General features: G+C 37.5%; 1 protein-coding gene across 3 annotated transcripts in view; it reads left to right on the plus strand.

Moving 5' to 3' along the window:
• The window catches only part of LOC127430829 (zinc finger and BTB domain-containing protein 7C-like), a 42,465-nt gene extending 18,402 nt beyond the window's left edge, over window positions 1-24,063 (plus strand). Inside the window, exons 2-4 of one of the 3 annotated variants that reach the window (XM_051680934.1) lie at window positions 15,084-15,120; window positions 18,899-20,246; window positions 21,652-24,063. In XM_051680934.1, the coding sequence (XP_051536894.1) occupies window positions 15,084-15,120; window positions 18,899-20,246; window positions 21,652-22,243 (1,977 nt within the window). In that variant the 3' untranslated portion in view covers window positions 22,244-24,063. Of the gene's footprint in view, window positions 1-8,386; window positions 8,598-15,083; window positions 15,121-18,898; window positions 20,247-21,651 lie in introns of those variants that run through there. The other 2 variants (XM_051680936.1, XM_051680935.1) reach the window with 2 other exon arrangements.
• Window positions 24,064-24,497: the final 434 nt, after the last annotated feature.

Raw genomic sequence — 24,497 nt, forward strand, 5'->3', positions numbered from 1 at the left:
TTTGTAAAAAAAATAAAATAAAAAATGTGACGACAAATTTAGCCTGATCTTTTAAACATTACGAGACCATGGCAACATTTTTGAAAAATAAAATGACATGCCTTATTTCACATTTCGCTGCAGTTTGAGTGAAATGTCCAGCGGGGGGCGGCAAAGGGGAGTGAAATGGTGTCATAATCAGATGAGGTTTTTAAGGTGAATATTAGATGGAGGTTTTAATGAGTGAAACGTACCTCCCTAACCTAATCCTTTAACCTAAACCTAACCAATATTGTCCTAAAAGCAAATACGAAATGAAAAGCATATTTTCTGAAGTAACCACATCATTTCATGTCGCTTGCTCACTTGACTGGTCTCGAGCAGCTGTTGTCTGAATTTAAAGTCTAGCACTCTATGAGGTGAGCCATCACACAAGCTAATTGCTCTGGAATAAGTGTGTAAATGTTGACGAGTCTGTAATACAAGCATTAAAATGTGTCATTTTTCAAATGACACGTTATAGTAAAAGGGTTTTGGATATCATAACATAGCAGCGTGTGAGTAATAGCGCAAAAAATAAGTGTTTATAACATCATAATCAGCTGTGGTACTCGTGACTCATGACACAGTTGTTGTAGGCCTCTTAAGTGTTAATTTCATCAGGAAACTGTGGCGAAACGCAGAACGCGGCACGTAAAACTCAGATAGCAAAAACTCTTTGAAACTAGGTTGATCAAATAACAGTTTAACTTTTTGGTAGTGATCAGTGGCATAGCCAAAGGTGGGCCAGGGTGGGCCCAACTTGGCCCATCCATTTTTATTGAGATCCACCCAAAAGAAATTTCCTGGCTACGCCCTTGGTAGCGATATGCTCCGATTTTGTTTTTATTGTTTGTTTGTTTTTTTGTATATGACGCCAATGTTTCAAAATGAGAGGCCCAGATTCTGTGTATAATTCCCGAAAACATTGATTGGCACCAAATGTTCTTAGCATAAACTCTGATACACAGAATGACAAACCTGGTCAAGACAAAAACACAGATAGACAAAAGACAAAAAATATTTTTTTAAAAAAGACAGACAAAAACCCTCATCTAATCAACATCGTTTCCAAAATCGTACACCGTTTTGGTGTTTGTGTGTGTGTGCCAGATAACCAGATAACACTGATGAAGCCGACCACAAGACACAACAATACCAGTGAAAACAGGAGCTGCTGTGTCAAAATCCTCCCTTAACAACCCATGGAGGTGTTCACGGCTGACCTTGTCACATATTTTGGGCTCTGTGTGTGTGTGTGTGTGTGTGTGTGTGTGTTTGTCCTTGGGCGACTGTTTCCCACCCTAGTCGGTGGGTTGGTCTGGAAGTGGGCAGAGATGACACCAATTTTTCCCACAAGCCCACACCCTACAGAACTTAAACCCCCACTCCCAGAATGCATCTGTGCAGTGTGCACAGCGTCCAATACGGCAGAGATTTGGAAAGCAGAGACTTTGACACAAAACACCCAAAATCATAGCAAACACAAGGTAGGAGTTTGTTCAGATTATTACTAGTAATAGTGATGCTTGCCTTAGCAAACACTACTGATGAAATAAAGAAACATCTGAACTTACCGGAAATGAGGCCTACAAGGTCACCAAACAGTGTTTTGTGGGAGTCAAATCACAGTCTTAGCAAAGGGAATCACCTCTTCGGTTTCTGGCATTTGTTGTACCGCTTCTGTGATCTAATGTGTTTTCCGGGGTTGTTTCAGTGTTTCCAGATCTCACAAGAGAAACAAGCAACCTAGTCTGGAGAAACGTGCACAAATAAGCAACTTGCCTCACCAAAATGAGCGAAAATAAGTGAGATGTACATAAAATAATGTCTTTCAATAAATGTACCCTTCATATTTACATATATCCCAGCTGTGATAAGTAGTGGGTCACATTTCATTTTGATCTGGGAGCTGAGCACCAGTGAGGCCAAAAAAACATGACCCTGACTGGCCATTTGTATATAGTTGCTTGTAATACGAGGACATGGCAACGCTGCATTAGATCTAACAGCACTTTTGAACACTTTTGAGATTTGAACATTTACTCAAGTAAACACATAAAGCCAGAATGTCAGAATGCAGTTCAGTGCATAACGCAAGTGCGTGTTTCTTTCTCAGTGTTGCCACAAGGGCACTATAGCGGATGTTACTATTCTGTATAAAGTCTTCTTCTAGGAATACTCCCTGTGTTCGAAATCGTGTACTGTCAGAGTATGCGCTGTATTTCATGAAGGATGCACTTCAATGCACAATGGAAGTCAATGAGGCCAATTTTTGGAGGGTTTAAAGGCAGAAATGTGATGCTTATAATTTTATAAAAGCACTTCTTCTGTTAAAACGAGGGATGCTTCGATACCGATCTTCTTGTCACCTGATCGACCGATACCAATACCAATCATTTCACCTTTTTATCAGGATCTCAGTCATAACTGGCTATATGTAAGCTTTCTGCACACTGTCAATATTAATGAATTTTCATCTTCCCAGTAATATCAATTTGAGTAGTTTTTGCTGACAAAAAAAAAAAAAAAGCTTTTTTTAATAAGGCTTTAAAACAATTCTCTATATTAAGACAGATAGCCTTATAAAAATGAAGCTTAAGTGTCAAACTGAAGACAAACTGATAATAAACTTAATGTGTCATTTTTGGTTATTGATTCATTGTCATTATTTCATATAATTATTATTATTCCTTATTTTATTTTTTGCATTATATTTAATACATTATATTATGGAATTTTTTGGATATTCTCCCCAATCTGGCATGCCCAATTCCCAATGCGCTCTAAGTCCTCGTGGTGGCGTAGTGACTCGCCTCAATCCGGGTGGTGGAGGACGAATCTCAGTTGCCTCCGCGTCTGAGACCGTCAGTCCTGCGCATCTTATCACGTGGCTTGTTGAGCGCGTTATAGCGCATGTGGAGGCTTCACTCTATTCTCCACGATCCACGAACAACTCAGCACGCACCCCACCGAGAGTGAGAACCACATTATAGTGACCATGAGGAGGTTACCCCATGTGACTCTACCCTCCCTAGCAACCGGGCCAATTTGGTTGCTTAGGAGACCTGGCTGGAGTCACTCAGCAAACCCTGGATTCGAACTCGCGACTCCAGTGGTGGTAGTCAGCGTCAATACTCGCTGAGCTACCCAGGCCCCCCATATAATCTTAATATTGTATAAAGAAATGTTATATTTATAAATTCCTTCCCTGCCTTTTCATTTAGTTGGATGATTGTTGCCTATTAATTGTTCATTTTGCACTTGTTGCTGCTTGAATTGTAATGAGGTGAACACGCGCTCTCTCATGAGGGCAAGAGATGAAAGGAAAGTGGAGAAAGAGCGCATGTTTCTGGACCCTACAGGTGCTACTATTGTTAATGCCATTTAATCAGGAGATATTTAATAAAGATTTCTGAATTTACACCACATCTTGTAACTCGCATTATTACTGAGATGCTTATGCGAGACTGAGAAGCTGCCGCCATGAACGATAATAAGGACCGTTTCACAGCTCGCGCTGTTTTCAATTTGCCTTGTCGCATGTGGAACGCCACATTAGCAGTACACGAACTCTTCATATTCGCCATACCTCTCCCACTGCATCGTTCGTAACTGCTGAATCAAGTTTGTTGACTTACAACACTATGCCAGTATTACCCACACTCCGTTATGCGCTGCTGAAGTCTTAAAGGAGCCGCATGTCTTTTGCGACATGAGTGATCGGTTTATGCAATCGGTCAAATTACCGATCAAGTCATAGGACGTGAATATCGGCCGATACCGATCAGTGGCTGATCGATCGGAGCATCCCTAGTTAAAACTCATGTATTATTTGAGCTATAAATTTGTTTAAATTGTCATTTTTAGTCGTTTTAGGGTTATAGGGTTTGTTGACATTACATTGTCATGGCAACAAAGTAGTAAAATTGGCTATAACTTTACACAGATGCGGTTAGTAAGTGATTTTATCACACTAAATTCATATTTACATGCATATCCTTAATGTCTTGTGTCTATTTGAAACAGTATTTTAACGTTCAAAAATTGGCCCCATTGACTTCCATTGTAAATGTCTCACTGGAACACAGATTTTTGCTTTTTTTAAAAGAAAAGGAGGTACGTGTCAAAATTAATTTTTGTGCTAATCAACACTATGCCACAAATGCTGTCGACTGAGCTCAACTTGTACTGAACCCGGACTATTCCTTTAATAGCATTAATCAAAAATGGTTTTACAGTCTGACGCCAAGAACCTTTTTAAGTTCCACAAAGAACTTTTCGTTCTCAAGCGCTTTAGAAAAGCATCTTTGTACTGATGCTTTAAAGAACCAAGAACCCAATAAACTTATCAGAAGCACCTCAAATAAAACATCAAGAACATTTTTAATCTCCAAAGAACCTTATAGCAACTCAAGAACCCTAATCAGCCACCAAATGAATCTAAGAGGTTCTTTATTAAACATAAGCACCATTAAAGAACATTTTTTTCTGGTCAATCTCAGGGAAGAAAGGGCGTTAAGTGGTATAAATATGTCTAAGATAGGACCTGTTGAGTTACCTGTCTGGGGTTTCTATGACAACTGACTGAGTGTGTGTGTGTGTGTGTGTGTGTGTGTGTGTGTGTGTGTGTGTGTGTGTGTGTGTGGTGTGTTTTAACTTAAAGAGATGGTTCACCCAAAAAAGACACTTCTGTCATCATTCACTCACCCTCATATTGTTCCAAACCTGAATTAATTTCTTTAGTGGAACACAAAAGGAAATGTTTGGCAGAATGTTCCTCTTTTATTGAATGGAAAAAAGATGAATGAAAGTCATTGGTGACTGAGACTGTCATTCTGCCCTGCATACAGTAGGTAGAGGTTTGGAACAACATAAAGGGGAGTGAATGATGACAGAATTAAAAATTGTTCATTGAACTACGCCTTAAATGGTAGACAAATGTCTCCATATTTCTCTATAACTCTACGTAACTGCTCGTTGGAAAGAGGGTCACGATAAATCTGTCACAAATTGCATAACTAGGTGGATTCCTAATATGTCATTTAGGAAATCCTGTCCGTGTTCACAGCCCTGTTAAAACGTCGAGTCATGATTTAAAGAGACAGACGCAACTAAAGCAGGGAAACGTTATGATACGGTGCCAACAAACATAAACAAGAAATATCTTTAATAGTTTTATTGAGTTTCAAAACAATATATTTTAAGGAAACACACTCGCTCTCCTTTTCTCACATAGTTGAGCTCTGTTTTATCTCTGTTGCTCTGTGTGAAATTAAAATCTCTGCACTGCACACACAATAATAGACGCAACAATCGACTGAGTCACTCGTCTCTTTATTAACCTTTTCTTTGAGGTTGAAATATTTTTTCTGTCATTTGTGCACCCTTCTTTATCAGAGTTCCAAAATGATTACTGCCGTAATCGAGTAGTTATAATAATAATGTTTTAGTATAGTCATCCCACTGACAACTCTTGGAAACTCGAAGGATACATTTAATTGGTAACACTTCACAACAAGGTTCCATTCGTTAACATTAGTTAATGCATTAGGTTTCATGAACTAACAGTGAACAATATATTTATTAAAGCATTTATACAGCAATAAAAATACAAGTGTTCATTGTTAGTTCATAGTGCATTAACTAATGTTGACACATACAACTTTTGATTTAAAAAAAACAATTATTACTATATGTTGAAATTAACATTAACCAAGATTAATAAATGCTGTAGAGTATTGTTCATTGTTAGTTCATGATACCTAATGCATTAACTAATGTTAACAAATGAAACCTTAAAACTGTTACTGTAAAGTGTTACAGTTTCATTTCTAAAATCACACCAAACACTGCTTATTTGGCTCGTTCTTTAACTGAAAAACAATTTTAACAATAGAGATAATATACACAAAACCTAAATGCACTTGCAATGGATTAATATGCAGAAAACCATGTGAGCTACCGTAGTAATTTTCCCTTGCTTTGTAGATTTACCACACTGAATTACTGTTAATGCAAACTGGGGTTGAACGAACAGACTCGCTCTCCACAACTGTGAATTTAAGTTTACACATATACTAACTTATTGGGCATCTATCACCGGTTTCAGTTTCAACGAAGGGAAATTAAACAGCCCTGTTGAGGAACACACAGAGTGAATTGCAATGTGGGTCAAACTACACGTATAAAACAAACTTTTAATTAACTTGAATGTCTCACTTCTGATGTTAGGTATATAACACCCGTCATTCAATTTCCCTTGTACAAAACTGTATGCATATATCTAAACCGTGTGCCTTATAGATTACAGGAAATTACTGCACATTATAAACTGTTCATCCATTTCTGTGTGAAAGGGAGTTTCTTCAACTTCAGGCACTTTTAGCTCTGTGGACTTCTAGAAACATGTTTCACACTCTCACTAGTTTGTTTATTTTGCATACATGCATTACAGGAGATTTATGTCAATTTTTTTATGAAAAGTTTTTATAAAATTATTGTTATCATATCTCAAACTGTGTGTTGTGTTCTGTGGTGGAAATGACGTGGATGGAAATTAAATTTTTATGCTTTTGAAATAAATTGGCCAATTCCTCTGTCTTGCTAAGGCTAATTTTATAGCTAATGTTTTATGTATTCTAAATATACACAATTAAATAATATAGTCACACTTTTTGCATAATTTGGCAAAATTACAGTTTGATTGGAAATGACGGCCTATAAAAAATATTCTGTTCTCAAGTGATGTTTCCCTTGATTTTTCTATGTTTTCATCAAACATCACTTGTCTCATTTCATCTCAGGCATGCTCTTCACCGACACTTTTGTCCACTTGGTTCCCAAGTACACTCAATTTTCTACAAAATTGATTAGGGGCAAAAAGTTTGGTGTGGTGGTCGTAATTTTGGAAAATTGATAGAAATCATTTTCACATGAAATTCTGTGTGTTTCACTCTTTGCTTATCGGTTTTAAACATATAAGAATTTGTATTTATATAATGGATATTCATAGTTAAACACTGGAAGTCTGGGACAAGGCTAAAAAAGTCAAATAAAAGACATTTGAAAAGTGCAACAACAACAAAAAAAATAATAATGAAGACCTAGTTATAATTCAGTATTAATGTTACCTTTATATAACAAAAAGAAGAAAAAAAAATCAACCCCTGGGACATGAAATGTCTTGATTTTTGCAAGTCCTATTGAATAGTGATTCGAGAAACAGAGTAAAAAAGTAATTATCACCTCCTGTACAGTTGTGGCGTACAGTATTATGTTCAGTGTGTCTTGTTATACTGCACATTCTGGCAAATTTCAGAAATCCTCCAGGTTTTCTATGCATGAGTAGTTGACATGAAATACTTTTAGGATGAGAATTTAGCTAATTATCCATGTTATGCATGCAGCTTTAAAGAACATACTGGACTTAAAAATGCATTTATTACACCAGAGGACCGTTTAAAATGAAACAGTGAAGGCAAAATGGTGATTACAATGATCAGAAATGATGAGGTTTTGAGTTATGCCAGCTAAAAATGTTGGTGTAGTTAACATGATTATACTTTAAAAAAAAAAAGTGATTCTTGTAGAATTATTCTACATACAGTTTTATAATGACCTCATATTTAATTGAGAGAAAACATGGAATATACTTTTATAGTTAGACCTAAAATACACTTTACCTTATACATTTTAACCTAAAATCTTGATGTTGATGAAAAAGTCCATGTTATTCATTATCTACCTGCATACCATATATAGTAAACATTTACATCTATGCATTTGGCGGACGCTTTATCCAAAGCGACTTACAGTGCCCTTATTACAAGGACAATCCCCCTGGAGCAACCTGGAGTTAAGTGCCTTGCTCAAGGACACAATGGTGATGGCTGTGGGGATTGAACCAACAACCTTTTGCTTACCAGTTCAGTGCTTTAGTCCACTACACACATACACTATATACAGCAGAAATATTAACAGTAGTATATTAGCATGCTATTCTGAACATAAGCAATGGCTTTTTATTCATCTTTTGAGTTGATGCAGACACATAAATAGCACTGGTACTTTTCTCTCTCTATCGAAACTATCTCTTCCTCTACTTGTCCCCAAGTTCAAGCTGCAAATCCGTCATGAATAAAACTAAAAATTCATTTTGTCTGACCCCAAATCAGAGGGTTTGTGCACCATGGGCTTTATTACATACTGAGCTTAAACTGTGTTGTGGAGGAGGATGGGTATTATTATCCTGAGCTACCCACCCAGCTATAAAAACTACATCTCTGTACCGCCACTCGAGAGTACGTCCACCTCCTCCCTCTCTCTCTCTTTCTTTCTCTCCTCCCTCTGTCAGCTTCCACACAAACATCTCGGTCTCTTCGTGTGTGTTGTTGTTTTGGGCTTGTAGTTGGATGCTACGGCTTTTTGTGAATGGAGAAGAGACGCTCGGGCTGACAGGATGGACAGACGTCTTTATGTCCCTTAGGGATGGAGATGAGACAGGCTCAGATCTGAGACGACACTTAGTCCTGGAATTAATCGCAAACACACTAGCATACACCTGCAGATCTGGAGGGGTGAGTGACTTGAGTGAGTTTCCCGTTTGCAGCGTTTGTCTGTGCGTGTACGTTTAAGTCAAAATGTACGTGCAAGCATTTGTGTTTAATTGTGCACTTCTGTGTTGAGTTCGTTTTTGTGTTTCAGGTATAGAACAGCACGTTTGTGGGCAGTAATTTGATGAGTCACGTAATTATTTGGGCCGTTCTGTTGATGTCGTCTCCAGAAAATGAGCGTGTGGAGTTCTGGCCCGCTCTGAACACAAACTAACAACACAAACAACTAATGACACAGCAAATCGACAATTACAGCATACGCGGATGAAACTAACATGGCAATGTGCGCTCTGTCTTTTGACTGTCTATCAAAAATTGAAAACAAGTTTATAAAATTAGTTATCTAAAATACACTTTCCAGTCGCCATTTACATTAAGTTGTTATATACAGTAGGTAACACATGTTCAAACCTCGAGCCAAAGTGTGTCTTGTAATTTTAAAGTCTTTGAGCGAGAAAAATGAGTTTATGAAATGAGTTATCAAAACTGCAGTTTCTGTACTTTTTAAGTTGTTTACATACAGGCTGTCAAACCTTCAGCTTAAATTTAGAATTTAGACTTTTTAAAATGTAACATCAACAAACGCCACAATATTATAATGTTTTTAATTATATGAAATTAGAAAAACTTTGAACTGCTAGTTAACTCCATGCATTAGAATGACCATTTTAAACTATTAACCTAGCCGTCACGGTTTAAAGTGTGAGCATTTGTTTGTTTGTTTGTTTTTAACGCCATGTCAGTGTCTATGGCTATTTCCACGACAGGTTAAAATATAAAAAACAGGTCAAACAACTAAAAAAACGATTTTTAGTAAAAACTCTAAAACTGATTCTGGACTGACCTTTTTAATCGTTTCAAGGGTGTCACAACATTTGAGACCTAATGTGCATCAAAATACATTTATTTAATACAAAATATATTTGTGCACCTTTCTGTGTAATGCAGTTATAGTTCAAATAGTGCAAAGTATGAATTATTTTATGATTCATTGGGAAATCAAGAGAGCAATTATGATGAATGATGAGTTAGACTGACATAAAAATCACATGAATTTTCAGCCTGTCACATTGAGAAAAACTAAACATATCTGATTCATTTAAACAATATGAAAGCGGCCCAGATAAGAACTGAAATTGTCGGTTTCATTGTGATTTTTGCTTTTCTCATTGTCGTCCAAAAAAAACAGATCCATGTCAAATATTTGGGCAACATTAAACTGCAACATAAACGTCTTTAGCTTACTTTGTCTGAACCCACCAAAAAATGAGAAAGACTCTAAATATCATTGGGAATACAGAGGTTTAAACAGGGTGTCGTTTTACAAAGTAAGACAGGGTTTCTAAAGGGTGTCATGAAGAAGACTGGTGAGTGCATGTGTGTGTGCGTCTCTGTGTGTGTAGTCAGAGGGCTGAACGCAGATTAAAAACGGTGTAAATTACTGTTTGTAACAGGTGAGGCCTGTGATGCAGGTGTCTGTACAGTCTTGCTTCATATATTTACTAAACAGATGAATTACAGCAGACATTACACAATCACTGTGTGTAATCGTAAGAAGCCTCTAACAGTAGTCAAGTGACATTTTTACGTCTGTTATATTCTGTTGTTTGCTGAACGAATCAGTATATAGGAGTATATTTGGGTCAAAATAATGGCAGAACTCGAGGACAAACCTAAACTGCAGAAGTTTATTACATTTTATTAACTTTGTTGAACAAGGTCCCGGTTAAAGTTTGTGGTCTGTAGTCAATTTGTTTGAGGCTGCTTGACAACTAACATAGACATGGACTTTTTTCAAATATCAAGTTTTTTTTATTTATTTTTTTTAATTTTTTTTTATAAATGTACAAGTGTATATTTTATGTGCAGTAACTGGTCACCATTTCTTTTCAAGCTTTTAACCATTTTTAATTACATTTGAGCTTTTTGGACATTTTAGCTTTTTGGAGCGACAGTTTTTGAGACTTAAGCTTAGACATTGATGATATCTTTTTCTTTTTTTTCCTCCTAGAATGTGTTTTTAGGAAGGCGCTGATTTTAAAACCTTAATTTTGAAGCAAATTTTGTTTTGGGGTGAATTTTGTGACTTTTTGTTGCAGTCTGTGGGAAAATCTTGATTTATTTATTTATTTTTATTTATTTTGTCACATTTTGCTTTGAGCTCACTTATTGTGAGACTTAAGTACGTTGTGATGTTTAAAAAGTAAGAAAGTAAAAAACTGTTGTTGTGATACAGTTCAGAGCATCAGCTACTGTTTTTTTCTATTTTTAATAAAAATAAAAAAAGAAGGTATTTTTAATTGTCGTGAACAAACATTGCAAATAAAAAACAAAATGAAAAAACAAAATATTCCAAGTTTCTCAATAAGGAAATAAAAACTGCATGTATAATAATCATACAAGAATTAGTCATGTAAACTGTCCAAACAAAAAAAAAATGCAGAATTTACATCTCAATTTAATGCCAGAACCTCAAACATAATTATCAAGATTGTAAAAACATTATAAAAATGTCTGATGTTCAAGCAACCTAGTCACACAGAGTTAACGTTACTATATCTAAATTTTTGCAAACTGAGTTTTACGTGTTACAACAGCTGATTATGACTTAATAAATACGTATTTTTCACACTTTTAATCACACGCTGCTATGTTATGATATGTTATGATATCGAAATACTTTTACTGCAACACATAATTTGAAAAAATGATACATTTTAACACTTGTATTAGAGACTAACCTACACTTACACACTTATTCCAATGTGACTAGCTGCCGCTGTAGCTCACCTCATAGAGTGTCAAACTTTGGACCCGTAAATCCACATTTCGAGCCCAACAAAGCACGCAAGCTGACAGTGAGACGAAACTGTCATAGATGCAACACAAAATGACGTGGCTGATTCAGAAAATGTGCTTTTCATGTCGCATTTTGTTTTTGGACACTATTGGTTAGGTTTAGGGTAAGGATGTCTGTTTTGTTTAACTCTCATTTTATTTTAGAACACTATTGGTTAGGTTTAGGTTAAAGGTTTAGGTTAGGGAGGTACGTTTTACTCATTAAAACCTCCATCTAATATTCACCTTAAAAACCTCGTCCGATTACGACAGCATTTCACTAGCTTTTGGCGCCCCCCGCTGGACATTTCACCAGGGAACTGCAGCAAAACATGTAATGAAGCACGTAATTTTGCTTCACAAATATTTTGCCATCGTCACGTAACGTTCATGAGTTCAGGCTGTTTTCAAAATAATTTCTATCAGGTTTACAGCTACTGAAATGCCATTAAACCGTCTGCTGCTGCATTTATTGTATGCAAATCATCCCATCCGCTGCATCGCTGTTCAGCTGCTGGTGTCTCATCAGCTACAGGGCCGACAGGAACTGTATTCAAATCCAGCTACTCTTATTGGATGATTACCTGCCCATCGCTAAAGCACACGGGAGGGAGGCAGTTCTGTCTGCATACAGCCTTGGCTAAGTGCTAATAGAGTAAAACCTACAGGTGCCCCTGCAGGTGAGGCCCCTAAATGATCTCCCTCAGGACCCACGAAACCACGGCTGGATGTAGCCAATTTACCAGCAGTCTGAGCAGCCGTAAGTCTGTTCACAATGACACGCACTCCCTCCTGTCTTAGACGCAAGCCCTGCATCCCTAAAGAGCCCATGATGAAATATCTTGCACAAATGTGAACGGTTTTAACTTTTGGAGATGTTGTAACTTCACCGAATCAAGAGTTGGTCATCTTTGCATCACAGAATCAGACTATGCATTTGTCGTGCATGAAATGCATTGCAGTTTTAAAGGGACAGTTTAACCAAAAGTGAACATTTTGTCATTTGCTCGCTCTCATGTTGTTCCAAACTTGTAAGACAAACACGAGTGAGTAAATGACAGAGTTTATATAACTGGGCGACTTAGCCTCAAAACTCTGTTCAAAAAATAGAGGGAAAGCTTTTGTACTGCTCAGTTTTTGATCTCTCAAAACAATAATTAATAATCTATATATTAATTTTCCTTTAAACCTCTTTGTCCCCGTTAAGACCATCATCAAAGCGTGTGTGTGTTCATTTAGTTCAGAGATCAAACATAGGTGTGTTATTTTGGGAGATCAAAAGAACTGAAGGGGTTATTTGGGTTTTAACTTACAGTAATAGCGTCATTTACATTTTGAGACATGACACATAATGACTGATATTGAACTTAGAACTAGAAATACGTTAACACGGATATACATTAAGAACAAATAAGAGAATACAAACAAGGTTAATACTGATCAGACTTATAAATCACACACAAAAAAAGACACAATGAGGTCAAACTTGCTAGACAATAACAATACTATTTCTTATATTACTTTAAATACCATTTACCACAACAAAACACTGAAACTCTGTTGCTGATATGCATCTTTAACTATTGCAATTTAAACAGATATTCAGTATAGACGGATTTCAGTTTCACTGACCGTACAAATTTGGCATTTTTAGCATTGATTTAAAAAAGTTTCAGTGAGGAAGTGAGTTGCTTGCTTGATCGATTCAGTGCAAGATTCAGACCAATTAGTGATCATTTCAGTTTGATTCTCAATTCGGTTTGTCTGATTTATTAAAAAAGAAGGAATTGGACATATGTAGCGCTGCATGCTCGTTTCTGGATGCAGTTAGCAAGGACAACAACACAATAGCATTACAACACAACTCGCCTACATTATATTACACTATATTATAAGGCTAGAGAAAACATGTAGCAAGAAACACACACACATGCATCTTTTCCAACAACATCTCGCAGCTGAAATGTGTGTGTGGCACTTTGTCAGGCAAAAGTGCAGGATTTGCTGTGTGGGTATTTCATGCGACGATTAAGACTAGTAAAACTTTGTAGATTAGGAACTTCACCAGAACAAAAGCTGAACGTTGTTCTCAGATGCTCAGATTATCTCTGACGATCCTACAACCTCAAAACATTTAATATGGTCATCAATGGTTCGGCAAGCAACAAAATGCAGCTGATAAGCGTCCAAAAATGGACTTTGTTTTGAATAGTTCAAACACTTTTTTTTGTTTTTTTTATCCCCAAGGATTGAGTAAAATTTTCAAACGATATAACCAAATAAAACAACAACATGAACTTTGAGGATGTGCTTTATATAGGCTATTGGTTTGATTGCCAGTATGAATGCTTTTATGTTTACAGATTTTACTGTTTATATTGTAATCAGCATAGGTGTTTAGTTGCATTAAGTAAAAACACCAGATTAAATTAATTAAATAGAAACCAACAGAATATTTGTCCACCTTTAAAACATCTTATGCTAGTCTTATGCATAAGATTTGTTTAATTAGACTTATTACAAATGTATACTTGAATAAAAAATAAAAAAAATCAGGATTAGAGATCAGTCAAACAAAAGGTGGATTTGTGATTGCCGCTTTAACAATAACGAATGCCTGTCATCATTTATCACGAGCAGCATGTGACAATTGAGCTAAAATGACGTCTCAACTTCTTTCAAACTTTGTTAGAAACTTCAGAAGTCACATGACAAATGCTACCTGAAACAAGACAAAAGAAATTGCAAAAATTCTTTATGCATACCCCATTTGAGCAGAAACGAATAAATCGCTTTACAATAAAACGGCATGTAAAAAATACAAATGTTCTGTCTAATGACGCACTTGCTGAGCAGTGGTCCAGTCAATGACAACGAGCCAACGGACCCCACAAGAAAAAAAACTTCTAAATAATGTCTTGATGAAAATATAAAAAGCAAGGGGTTTTGTGTAAGTGTTAGGGCAGGACTACTCAACTTCGGAAAGGTCAGGGGCAGCAAAGCTGGATCCCTGGACCCTCGAGGGACGCATATATATATATATATATATATATATATATATATATATATATATATATATATATATATATATATATAAAAGTAAACATTTTTATAGTAAAAATGTTGTAATGTTAGTTAACGGGATAGTTCACCTAAAAATTTTATTTCTCTCAAAATGTACTCACTTTCATGCCATCCCAGATGTGTATGATATTCTTTCTTCTGCTGAAGACAAATCATGATTATTTTGAAAAAATATCTCAGCTCTGTGGATGAGAGACAGATCAATATTTAAGTCACTGGCTTTTTTACTCTAAATTTCCACTTTCACTTTCAGATGTGAAAGTGACACTAAAAAGTGGCCACATGTGACTACAGATGTGAAAGTGGAGATTTAGAGTAAAAAAGGACTTAAATATTGATCTGTTTCTCACCCACACCTATCATATCATTTCTGAAGACATGGATTTAACTACTGGAGTCTTATGGATTACATTTATGCTGCCTTTATGTGCTTTTTGGAGCTTCAAAGTTCTTGCCACTATGCACTTGCATTGTTTGAACCAACAGAGCTGAGATATTCTTTTAAAAAGCTTCATTTGTGTTCCGCAGAAGAAAGAAAGTCAAAGACATCTGGGATGGCATGAGGGTGAGTAAATAATGAGAGTATTTTTATGTTTGGGCGAACTATTCCTTTAAGTAATTATTTTAAACATAAGGGGTGTTATAGTTCATTTTCTGATATAGATCAGTTCTGTTGTCACTGTGATTGTCAACTAACAAACACCATGAGTGTTCAACATCACATAAACCAGAGATATGTTCATAAACGAGCAATATATTCAAAATTAGCACCAAAAGTCCTTCAGCGATTTGTTCACCCGTAAAATGTGTGCGAGTGTGTTTAGATGCATGCAGGCATATATTCTCAAGACTGAAAGGAGTTAGCCAGTGTCACATGTGTGGAGGGACCAGTCAGCCCTATAAGACACTTATACATGTATGCTATAATTATGGGAGTGTGTGAGGAGGTGGGAGGTTGAGGAGAGTAGAAATGCATGCACTCCCAGGGTGGGTGGGAGACCTCTCTTTCTCTCTCTTCCTTCTTTTTTCTCTCCCTCCCTACTGTTGTTTTTAGCTCCGAACGCCTATTTAACTTGGCTGGATTTTCCAGGGTGGGGCAATGTTTTTTTTTTTTTCCTCTCTCTTTTTTGGCCAACCTGTCAGGGAACTTCTTAGGATATAGGATCTCATCCTCCTCTTTTCTATCTGTTACTGTATCTATTGCTGATTTGAATTTTGTGATTTACAATTACATCATACAAATTTAAAAAATGTGTCTTTTTTGATAGGGTCGTGGACAACTTAATAAAATTCAACTAACTATAGTCATTCATAGGTAGGTTGGCTAAATCAACTGGCTTACCTGCTTTTAAAAGGGAGGAAAAATTGCTCAGTTTCTTTTGTTGTTGACCATGCTTGTTAAAGGCCTTGCATTCGAAACTCTACGGTATTTTGGTGCAAATTCTTCTGCTACTTGGTAGAAGCTAGCCAAATTAGGCAGATGTTAACATTGACAGGTTGTGTGACATGTCCTCAGGCTCAAACACCATAAACAAAACTACACAAGGTTAAAAAACAGACTACATTAAATACAGGTTACGGGTTTGGTACTGTCAGGCCCTCGTCAGTCTCTGCTCCCTCTCTTCCCTACTCCAACTCTCCTGAAAACTAATTACGTTCACCTGATCTCCATTTATCATGTCATCATGAACACTATATATACTCACCTCAGGCTCTCATTCTTTGTCTAGTCTCATTTGGACTTCACATGTTCTCACCATTCCTTCTTGTGATAGATTTCGAGTAGATATCTCCAGTATTTGTATTGCCTTTGTTGTTTGTTTAGCTTCATTTTTGTTTTTGTATCCAGTTCAGTTTTTCCATGAATACCTGTGTTTTCTTTGTGTCTATTAATAAACCTGAATTTGGGTTCTCCACTTCTGTCGTTCTCTTCCTCTGAGCGTAACAGGTACACTGAAAATGTGGAAACCTGCTATTGTTATCCCAAGGATCTATTTTTACTTGACCTGTCCCATGCATGTAACTGACTTTCGTTGACGTTACCTAATTTGTAAAATGTAAATTTTGTCAGATTACAAAACATACTTGAATTCAATTAAGTCAGTTCATTTTAATGTTGCCACACGAAGCATATATATATATATATATATATTTTTATTTTTAAAGTTTTTCCAGGATAATTTAAAGCATGACAACTTGACTATCTCTAGATTTTTTTTTTTTTCCTTGTCAATACAGGGACTAGTCATTTTAATTTATTTCATGTAAATGTAATGTCTGTAATTACACTGTAGTGAATGAGTCTATTACAAAGGTTTATAAATGTATATAATAATAAATATTATTGACCTGGAGGAGTCCTATTGTTTGGTGCATGTGCGTCTTCATTTAAAGATATATTTGTCATTACTGGACTATATGTTCAAATGGTAATTATAGCAACTGTCTCCTAGCAACAGCAGAGGGGACATTAAAATGTTGATTGAGTGCTGAGCTTAATATTATAGACAATGAAAAGAGAATGTACAAGAAAAAATGTTCACTGTTAGTGGAAATAAGGCCAAAAAACTATATTTTATTAACTTGGGTGCCAAGTTTGTGGACCATTGAAAGCCAGTCGACAGCTTTAGTGGTGGCGGGATACATGAAAGCATCCATCCACATGCCTGCAATGACCACGGGGATGAGAAACACTACGATTAAACTCTATTCATAGCCATGAATGAAGGACAATGCTGCCAAAATGGCTCTTTAAAAAGTCACTGTAAACATTTCAGCGAATCCACAGGTACAATTCAGGCCCCATTCATGTAGGACTGTAGTTTAAAACCATCTGAATGGAGATTCGCTACCCACACCTACAGAAAAATACAGTTTTTTTCAAATGCATTATTTTCTTCGGAAGAAAGAAGATTATTCTGAATCTAACTTGTCCACAGAAAACTGAAATCAATAATGATTCAATGTCCTGTGTTTTGTGAGAGTTACAAAAATCAATTATTCACCCTCATACTCTTCCAAAACCGTATGACTTTATTCCATCACACACCTAAGGAGACATAATATGTTATATGTACATAATTAATTCTGATTGTTAAGCTGTTCATGCAATACAAGTAAAACTGGGGGCGGTGGGTTACTTTTTTCACGCACTGACATTTTTCCCCTGCTTAAAGCAGAAACTAGAGCCTGACCCCTTTTGCCTTCCTGTGTTGTCTTCTTTTCTTTCCGAAAGTGACAGATATGTTTCAGCTTTTTTCACAATGCAAAAGATCAGATTTAATTCACTATCTTTGAAAGCCAAAACAACAAATTGCCCACTGCTATCAATATATGGTGCAAAAAGCAGAAATCAGTGGTGTTGCTGTGTGATCACAATCAGAAAAAACCAGTGAGAAAGATGTTCCTTGCACGCTATATAGGAGCTAATGAATTATCTGATTATTTGAAGCATCCTCTTACTCATACATTGCAAGCATGCACACACACACATACTCAAACTTGTATTTATATCATTGTGGGGACTCTCCATAGACTTCCATGCATTTTACGGATTTTATACAGATCTAACGATAATCTATATCCCCTAACCCTAACCCTACCCCTAAACCTAACCCTCACAGAAACCTTTCTGCATTTTTACATTTTCAAAAAAACATAGTTTAGTATGTTTAATAAGCCATTTCCCTTGTGGGGACCGCTGACTGGGCCCCACAAGGTAGGTGATGTCAAGTTTTACTATCCTTGTGGGGACATTTGGTCCCCACAATGTAGTATGAACATGTACACACACACACACACACACACACACACACACATACAAACAAACAAACACTTTTACAGAACTGTGTGCTGTCACAATATATCTTGCATGTTGTGGACAGAGATAAAAAAAAAATCAATTGATGTGAACTTTTTTTTTATTTTACTGTATTTGAGTTTTCAATACTCATAAATAGTATTTAGTATAAAGCATTTATTAAGTATTTTTTCCAAAAACATTATGGGTTTCCCTGCATTATATGATGAGCACATTTACATGCACAGCATTATGCTGATAACTATCAAAAAACAGCTCTATCCAAAAAGCAGACAATGTAATAAGATTTGAAATCGTCGGGTTATTCTCTGCTCTTGATATCAAAACAAAAACAGGCATGTGCACAACACTTGTGCACATTGAATTAGCCGAAGAACGGCAGAACATGCAAAATCGGGGTGATGGGCGAAAATCTACTTGCTTAGCTGCTTATAATTTTTTTAAGGACATTTGCACTAAATTGGGTACTTCACGACTCAAATTTCAAATTTCAACTATTTAGTCTTTCCTTCTCTTTCCACAGATTCCTCGGAGAGGATGGCACACACAGATGAGGACCTGATTGGGATCCCTTTCCCAAACCATAGTAATGACGTCCTGTGCAGTCTTAACGAGCAACGACGGGACGGGTTGCTTTGTGATGTCATCCTAGTCGTCAGAGACCAAGAGTACCGCACCCATCGTTCCGTCCTGGCCGCATGTAGTCAGTACTTTAAAAAACTCTTTACCGTGGCAACCGGTACCGGCAGGGACTCAAACCAACACGCTGTCTACGAGCTGGACTTTGTGGCGCCTGAATCGCTGACGGCCATTTTGGAGTTTGCATATACGTCGACGCTGACAGTAACAGCGTCGAACGTCAAAGAGATTCTGACCACGGCGAGGCTGCTAGAAATTCCTTGCATCATAAACGTTTGTCTAGAAATTATGGACACGGGAGGAGGTGGTGGAGGAGGGCATGGGGTGGAAGGCGAGGAGTTTGAGGGGGACGATGAGGAAGACGAGGAGGAGGACGACGAGGAAGAAATGGAGGAGGCAGAAAATGACTCAAAAGATGGGGATGATCATGTTGGCGACAACATCAGCGAAAAATCGGCACAAGGGGAGCTGTCCGAAAACCAGGACAGCCATAAAGGCTGGGAAGAGAGGGGAGCGGACAGCCCACCCTGCAGCTCGCAACAGGGGGTACACCCTGAACGGGACAGCAAATATTCCCAAAGATGCCAGTTGGACACCCCAGAAGCCCAACGTGCTGACAAACCCAGAGGGCCAGAGGGATTAGAGGGCCGTGCACTGAAGGATTTCTCTATAGAGTCCCTACTTCAGGAAGGACTGTACCCGAAAGTGCCTGGCTTGGAAAGGGGGGCCAGCTTCTCACCTCTCATCCCCAGCTTTTACGCTCCCATGTGGGCATCAGAGTTCCCAGGGTACCCTCAGCTTCTGGAGGCCCGTCACCCTTCTCACCCCTTCCCAACCGCCTCACTAGAAAACGGCCCGCTGGACCTTGCCGTCAAGAAAGAAGTTATCAAAGAAGAGATGAAGGACGAGCCCTCAAACCCTGTCTTTCACAGAGACTTCCTCAAAGACTTCATGAGTCCAGGATTGAGTGTGGCCTCTGACCCTGCTCTCGGTCAGATCAAGGATGGTGCAGACCTGCGGTCTTACCTGAGTTTTCTTTCTGCATCCCACCTGGGCACACTGTTTCCTCCATGGCAGCTGGAGGAGGAGAGGAAGATTAAGCCCAAAGCATCACAGCAGTGTCCGATCTGCAACAAGGTGATTCAAGGAGCGGGGAAGTTGCCACGACACATGCGAACGCACACAGGAGAGAAACCCTACATGTGTACCATCTGCGAGGTCCGCTTCACCAGGTGAGTCCAACTAAGGTGACTCCAATGTGAGGGTTGCTAATTGGAGTGCCCGGGGTCAGATGAAAAGAAAAAATGAGAGAGGAGGTTCTTAAAAAGTCGCTTTGAAACCCCAAATATTGAGGTCGTTTACTACTTCTTGTTTACTTCTTCTTAGAAACTGTAAAAATTCAAGCCAGAGGGCACGCAACCAGGATAGTTTAGGGATAGGGAAGAGGGTTTGGGGAATGGAGAAACATAAAATATACCTTATCACATTCATGTGATTGACAGGTGGCTGGAGGGGAGGGGTTAAAACTCATCTGACTACTGGTCAACCTTATTGCTCAGCCCTCCGCCATGACGCACGTCAGCAGAGAAGAGAATTCATTGCGAGTGGGGACAAGTTATTGTTTTTGATTAAAGATTAAGAGGGCAAACCATTAAAAAAAATAATAACGTGCACGGATAAATCGTTTAAAATAAAAACAGCAACATCCAATAAGAAAATAAGAATTGTCAATTTTGAATTCATGGTGACTTTAAGGAAGCAGGCAAAGAATATTTACAACCACAGCTTTATAAGGAGAGCTGTTGACTTCTAATGCTACCCATTGAACTTTTTCCGCCAAACAAAGTTATCCAGACTGAGTGCAAGAATAATGCTTTGAACTGAGAATTCACTTAAAGACATTTCTTCTTTTAAGAAGAAGGCAAGAAAGTTTTAGTGACAGATTTATGAGAAAGGCTTTAGACTTGTGAGAAGCGTCAGTGTTGTCATGTCATCCAGTAAACCATTTTTATTAATCAAACTACTCAATTACACTCTCTGTCTAGTATAAATGTTCTCTTTGAAGCTGTGTAGCTAAGCTTCAGTATAACAGCAGTGAAACTGTACATGAAAACTAGAACAGCATCTTGAGGACAAACCTGCTGTGAAACACTTTATGCATCACTGCGGTCGAAGCCCACATGAGGTTTCCACACTGTAATAAAAGCCAAAGTATAGTGATGTCAATATAAGACCTACATTTCACTTCTGTTCTCCGATGCTCTGCAAAGGAATGAAATTTCGCTGAGTGAGATATAGAGTGAGAAACAGATCAAAAGAATGCTGGATAACTCATCTGGATACCACATAACTGTAACAATAAATCCTGAAAAAAAAAAAAAAAAACAGCAGAGTGTTTCACTTTTCATGTTGTCGTCTTGTTGCTGTTGCGCAAGTTGCAGCTTTTCAAGTATAAAAGCATACACCAGTATGTATTGTTCTGCATGCATGTACGATTGAAGATGTGCAAGAAAGATAGTGTTTGTGTGTTTTAAGGTTTTGCAGGGATTCTTGCAGGTGTGAGAATCTAGCTTGCAAGTCTTCTCTGTGGACCCCATCTTTAAATGCTGTCGTCTCTTTTTTCTCTTCATTTATCAGGCAAGACAAGCTAAAGATTCACATGCGCAAGCACACCGGTGAGAGGCCGTACATCTGCCTGCACTGTAACTCAAAGTTTGTTCACAACTACGACCTGAAGAACCACTTGCGCATCCATACAGGCGTGCGGCCCTATCAGTGTGAGCATTGCTACAAGAGCTTTACGCGCTCCGACCACTTGCACAGACACATCAAACGGCAGAGCTGCCGTGTCTCGCGCCCACGACGGGGGCGAAAACCCTCTGCCTGGCGCTCCACCAACTTCCTCTTTCCTCCAGACCCCAACCCCCACCAAGGAGACAGGACCATGCGGTTGCCCGCTGCCGGTGCGCCCTTGCTGGCTCAGTTAGCTGAGAGACAGGCGGCCGCTGGGCGGCCGCTGGAGGACGTAGATGGTGGAAGCGGCAACAGCCGCGAGAGCCTGACGGACAGGAAGCTCATCTCAGAGGATGTGGACAGGAAACGAGGGGTGTTCGCTTTCGCATTGGCAACAGAGGACGTTCTGCCTCACCCACCCTTCTATTCTGCGACTTCTGACCCCTGGGCCGTGAGACTGGAACGAGCCCCGCCCATTCCCGAGGCTGCAAAGTGACTTTGTAAAAGTTTTCCTTTAATTCCTGAGCTCTGATTGGTTTGGAGTCTGCCTGCCACACCTAAAACAGCTGCTCGCTTCAGATGCAACAAGCAGAGTTCTTTACAAACTTTCTCAGACAGAGTTCAGAAAATAATAGACTTTCGCATTTTTAAATGTCAGCTTCCAATGGGATGACAAGGATTTTAAATACTTTTTAAAAGATTGGATGTGTACATGTCATAGGCCTAGTTTTTGGATGCTTCAGCATTTGCTTACAAGGGTAAATGAAACAGAAAGTGAGATTTGCTCATAGCCTTTCAGTGCAATCAGTATGTGAAACATTCATGCAAAAAATTTGACAATCAGAAAAAGTAGAAAAAGAGAGGTCCTGCTGAAATAAGTTATAAGCTTTGATGCATTGTCATAATTGAACAGTTTTAAATGAAGGTATTTCAGAAATTAAAAACTAAAGAAATAACACATTTTATATCCACTATGCAAAATATAATAAAAGTGGTAATATTTTTAGAATTAGAACAGACAACAGAAAACAATTAGAAAAAATGTAATCTCAGGATCTGACAGATTGTTTTTAACAAATCTCTCTTTTTTTTTACTGCCAAATGTAAATAATTATGCATAATAAGATGTCAAATAAATCTGCTGTTCAACAACAACAACAACAACAACAAAGAAATCACTGATGTTATCTTACGCGATTACTTTCATGATTGATATTGCATTTTACTATTTTACTCTTCAATCAGCATCTCGAATCGACTCTTGATTAGGATGCTTTTGTCAGCACCATAAAAAAATGATTTGTAGAGATGTCATGACATTATTCATTGTTTTAATCATTTCTATACTGAACATCTGTAAAACAACCAAAGATGTGTTGATAGACTCAAACCTGAAAGGCTTTTTGAAATTCAACTTTATCTCTTTGCAGAGCAGGAAGTCTTTTTGTCTTTTTTCACATATGAATTGTTGCTTTAGTGTCTTGGAGGTGCTTGTCATGTACAGGAAATGTAAACGGGGGGATAAACATCTACCACTTTGGTAATGCGGTTTCTTCTTTTGTCTGAATGGCTATTGTAATTCAGCATTGTTTAAACATTATTTTCATGCTATTTATGCATATTTAAATAAGCCTTGGCTATATTTTACTAAGATGTTTTATAAAGACACTAACACTCTTGTGTTCTGATTTATCTGAGAGGGGGCGTGTTTTTAAAGAGAGAAATGTGTGTCCGTGCAGTTTTAGGATAGCTGATGTCAATCCCTCTGATTTCAAAATAATTCAGTAATTATATGGTATTGAGAGAAACATATTTGCAGAATTATTAAACATGTACTGTTGGCATTTTTACCCACAAGCGAGATATCAGTCAAACAATTTTCTAACAAAACAAGAGCCAATGTAAAAATATTGCAAACGTCTGAAACAGGCTGAAAATATCAGATCAATATTTCTGCACTTGAGAAGACCTTTTTTTTTTTTTTTTACTTGGTGTGCAAAATGCAAAGACATGTTTCAATGGCCATGCACAATGGAGGTGCTTAAAGATTTGTATATAAGTAAAGCCCTTCTGTGGCTACTGGTGGGAACTTGCACTATTTGATGTTTTAATATTGGTAACAATATATTCATATTTCTTAAAGTTTTAAAAACATTCAAAATGACATGTCTAAGAAATGCACTTTACTCTTTACACAAGAACAATTTCAGTGAAAGTCTTTATAAATGTGTGTGCTATTTGTATATAAGTTTAATCCCTGGTAAACAGAATCAGATTAATTCAAGGACTGGAAAACAATAAAAAAAAAAGTCTTTTTTCAAGAACTATTTGTGTCTCTTTCTCTACATATTCTTTCCATTTTCTAGGGAATTAGAAAAAGGTCAACTCTGAAATACAAAATTGGGTCATTTATTGAAGCTTTTATCTATCTGTGATGAGAAATGCAATGAGGGCAGGTGCATAGTCTCTGATTATCTTAAAGTTAAGTGCCATACTAGATTAGTCTTGATCTTTGTCAGTGGCAAGTTTTCTTTCTCTTTATTACATTTTATCATTCGTTGCAATTGTACCTTTGGGCAAACATCTCAAATCGACCACTGATTAAAAACTACAATGATTTGTTTGCTCAAAAACCATAACATATAAAAATAAAAAGCTTTAGAAATTTACATATTTATAAAATGTTTTGCTTTACTTCATTTTCGTTAATGTGTGCAACAAATTATCAATTATAAGGTGAACTTAGATAA

Source organism: Myxocyprinus asiaticus, chromosome 40, assembly GCF_019703515.2.
Source record: "Myxocyprinus asiaticus isolate MX2 ecotype Aquarium Trade chromosome 40, UBuf_Myxa_2, whole genome shotgun sequence".
Lineage (NCBI taxonomy): Eukaryota > Metazoa > Chordata > Actinopteri > Cypriniformes > Catostomidae > Myxocyprinus > Myxocyprinus asiaticus.